At 23.5% G+C, this 2,347-nt stretch overlaps 1 protein-coding gene across 1 annotated transcript; it reads right to left on the bottom strand.

Annotated features, from left to right (window-relative positions):
• On the bottom strand, positions 1-755 carry LOC128955972 (pituitary tumor-transforming gene 1 protein-interacting protein-like). Its single transcript, XM_054301655.1, has one exon. It carries the CDS (start codon positions 677-679, stop codon positions 89-91), a length of 591 nt encoding a protein of 196 aa, XP_054157630.1. The 5' UTR covers positions 680-755; the 3' UTR covers positions 1-88.
• Positions 756-2,347: the final 1,592 nt, after the last annotated feature.

Here is a 2,347-nt window from a genome sequence, read left to right as displayed (position 1 = left end):
TTATAATAATTTTATCATTAATTTTTTTATAAGATAGATAAATCAAAATTGTTTTTTTCAAATAAATTTTTAAAATAATAAAAAAAATTTAAAACTTTGAATACGGATTATTATTATCATTGCTTAGACCGTACTTTTGGCGGATCTGTTGTCTTTGCATTTCCCGCTGTTTACGGCGTTCCTCGTGTTCGGCACTCATATCCTGGCGCTGTAGTTGCCAACGATCCCATTGACGGGCCAGTTGTCTGCGTCGACAATCGCGACAACAGGCGCACAACCAACAGCATAGACAGACACCGACTACAACCAGGGATAGGCCTACCGATAGTAGTACTATCAGGAGTGTACGTGAATTGACCAGACAGGTACCGTAAGCAGTGTCCTCGGGTTTACCGGCTGCACACTGGCTGAACGGATGCAAACCTTTCAAATAGACCAGACATGTATTGTTGGGCTTACAGTAGTAGCACCCGGTGTTTGATACACAATCGCCGCACGAGTTGTTATGGCCGTGACATATGGCCTCCGGGGTTAGGGTAGTGACGCTGATCTCAGTTGTTTGTTGCTGTACTATTTGGCCAGTTATGATGGTAGTGGTGGTGGTTGATAATAGGCATACTACGAGCACCGGTAGTATTGTTTGGACAGTATGTCCTGAATATTGTCTATTGAAAATCATTTTTTTTTTGAATATTTTTTTTAGGTGTGTATGTGTTTTAATCACATGTATATAAATAAATCACTAATAAATATATTTCGTATACTAATATTGTATATATTTATTTAATTAATTAAAAATTATTAGTATTATTATTATTCAATATATATATTTTTTTTGTCATACATTACATTTACAATACGACATAAAATATAATTGCAATTGTTTTACATCACATCAAAAAAAAACAAATGTCAGTTTTATTGAGTTATTTTTATTATTAAACAAATTATAAATTTATTTTATTGTAATAAAATATGTCTATTGTTTGATAAATATACTAAATATTATTTATTTTTTTATAAAAAAATATGTAATCTATACTACAGTATATACATGTTATCATGGTCATATAATGTACACTGTATATACATGTGTATATTTATATATAGTGGAAATTATATTTTTTTATATGCTACTATAGTAACCTAACATTATATATATACTAATAAATATCATATATATATATATATATATATACATATTTCATATTTTTTTAATACTAGTATATACTGTATCATTAAATGCTTTGTTGGCAACTTTGATAAAACTAATAATAATAATAATAATTAAATTCAATGTTATATAGTCTAATATGACTAATCATGCTTGTTTTTATTATTAGCTAAAAAAATAAAATATACTCATTATTATTATTATTTTTATAAAAAATATTAATCATAAAAATAACGTTATTTATTTATTTATTTATTAGTATTAATTAATATTAATAATTATTTATTAATTATTAATCAAAAAAAATAAATAAATAATAATTACTAGAAATATTGTTATATACAGTAGAATTATTATTTATATATGATTTAATGATATTTATTTTAATTAAATAATACAAACATTAATAATTTAACATTAGTTATAAATGAATAATTTTATATATTAATTTATTTATTTATAAAATTAAATTTTTTAGTTTATTTAAAAGTTAAATATAAATACTAATAATTTTTTTTAAATATATATATATACAGTATATATTGTTTATTTCTAGGTTAAAATTATCAATTTAAACATCAAAATTATATTTACTGTATATCTTTATAGTCGATACTAGTATTATCGATATAGTGATACAATATATTACACACACACACACACAAAGTTAATACAAAGTTTTTTTTGTTTGTTTGGTTTAAAACTAACATTTGTATGCAACAGATACAGTATATTATATTATATATACAGTATATAACTTTAAATTTAGAAAAAAAACAATTTGCTAATAGATTATTATTATTATGTAACACACCTATTATGACAAAAAATTTATATATATATTTTGTTTTTGTTTACAAACACACACACACACACACACACACACACACACACACACACGCAGAGTGTATCTACCGGTATAAACACACAGTATAAATATACTGTATATACAATCTTAACATTTTTGTCTAATACTATACTTAAAAAATAGATATTTATTAGTTTTCATACAATATTGTTAATAAAAAAAAATAATATTTTAGTTATGCTAAAAAAACATGTTTTACTAAGTTATATGAAACAAAATAAAAAAAAATCAAGAAACATAATACAATATAATAACTATATATTTATTATATTTCATAACATATAGCACACCGATTTGTGATTTGT

Source organism: Oppia nitens, unplaced genomic scaffold (assembly GCF_028296485.1).
Source record: "Oppia nitens isolate AA-2021 unplaced genomic scaffold, nextdenovo-longstitch-racon4-pilon3 scaffold12_pilon_pilon_pilon, whole genome shotgun sequence".
Lineage (NCBI taxonomy): Eukaryota > Metazoa > Arthropoda > Arachnida > Sarcoptiformes > Oppiidae > Oppia > Oppia nitens.
This window is presented reverse-complemented; position numbering and strand designations above follow the sequence as displayed.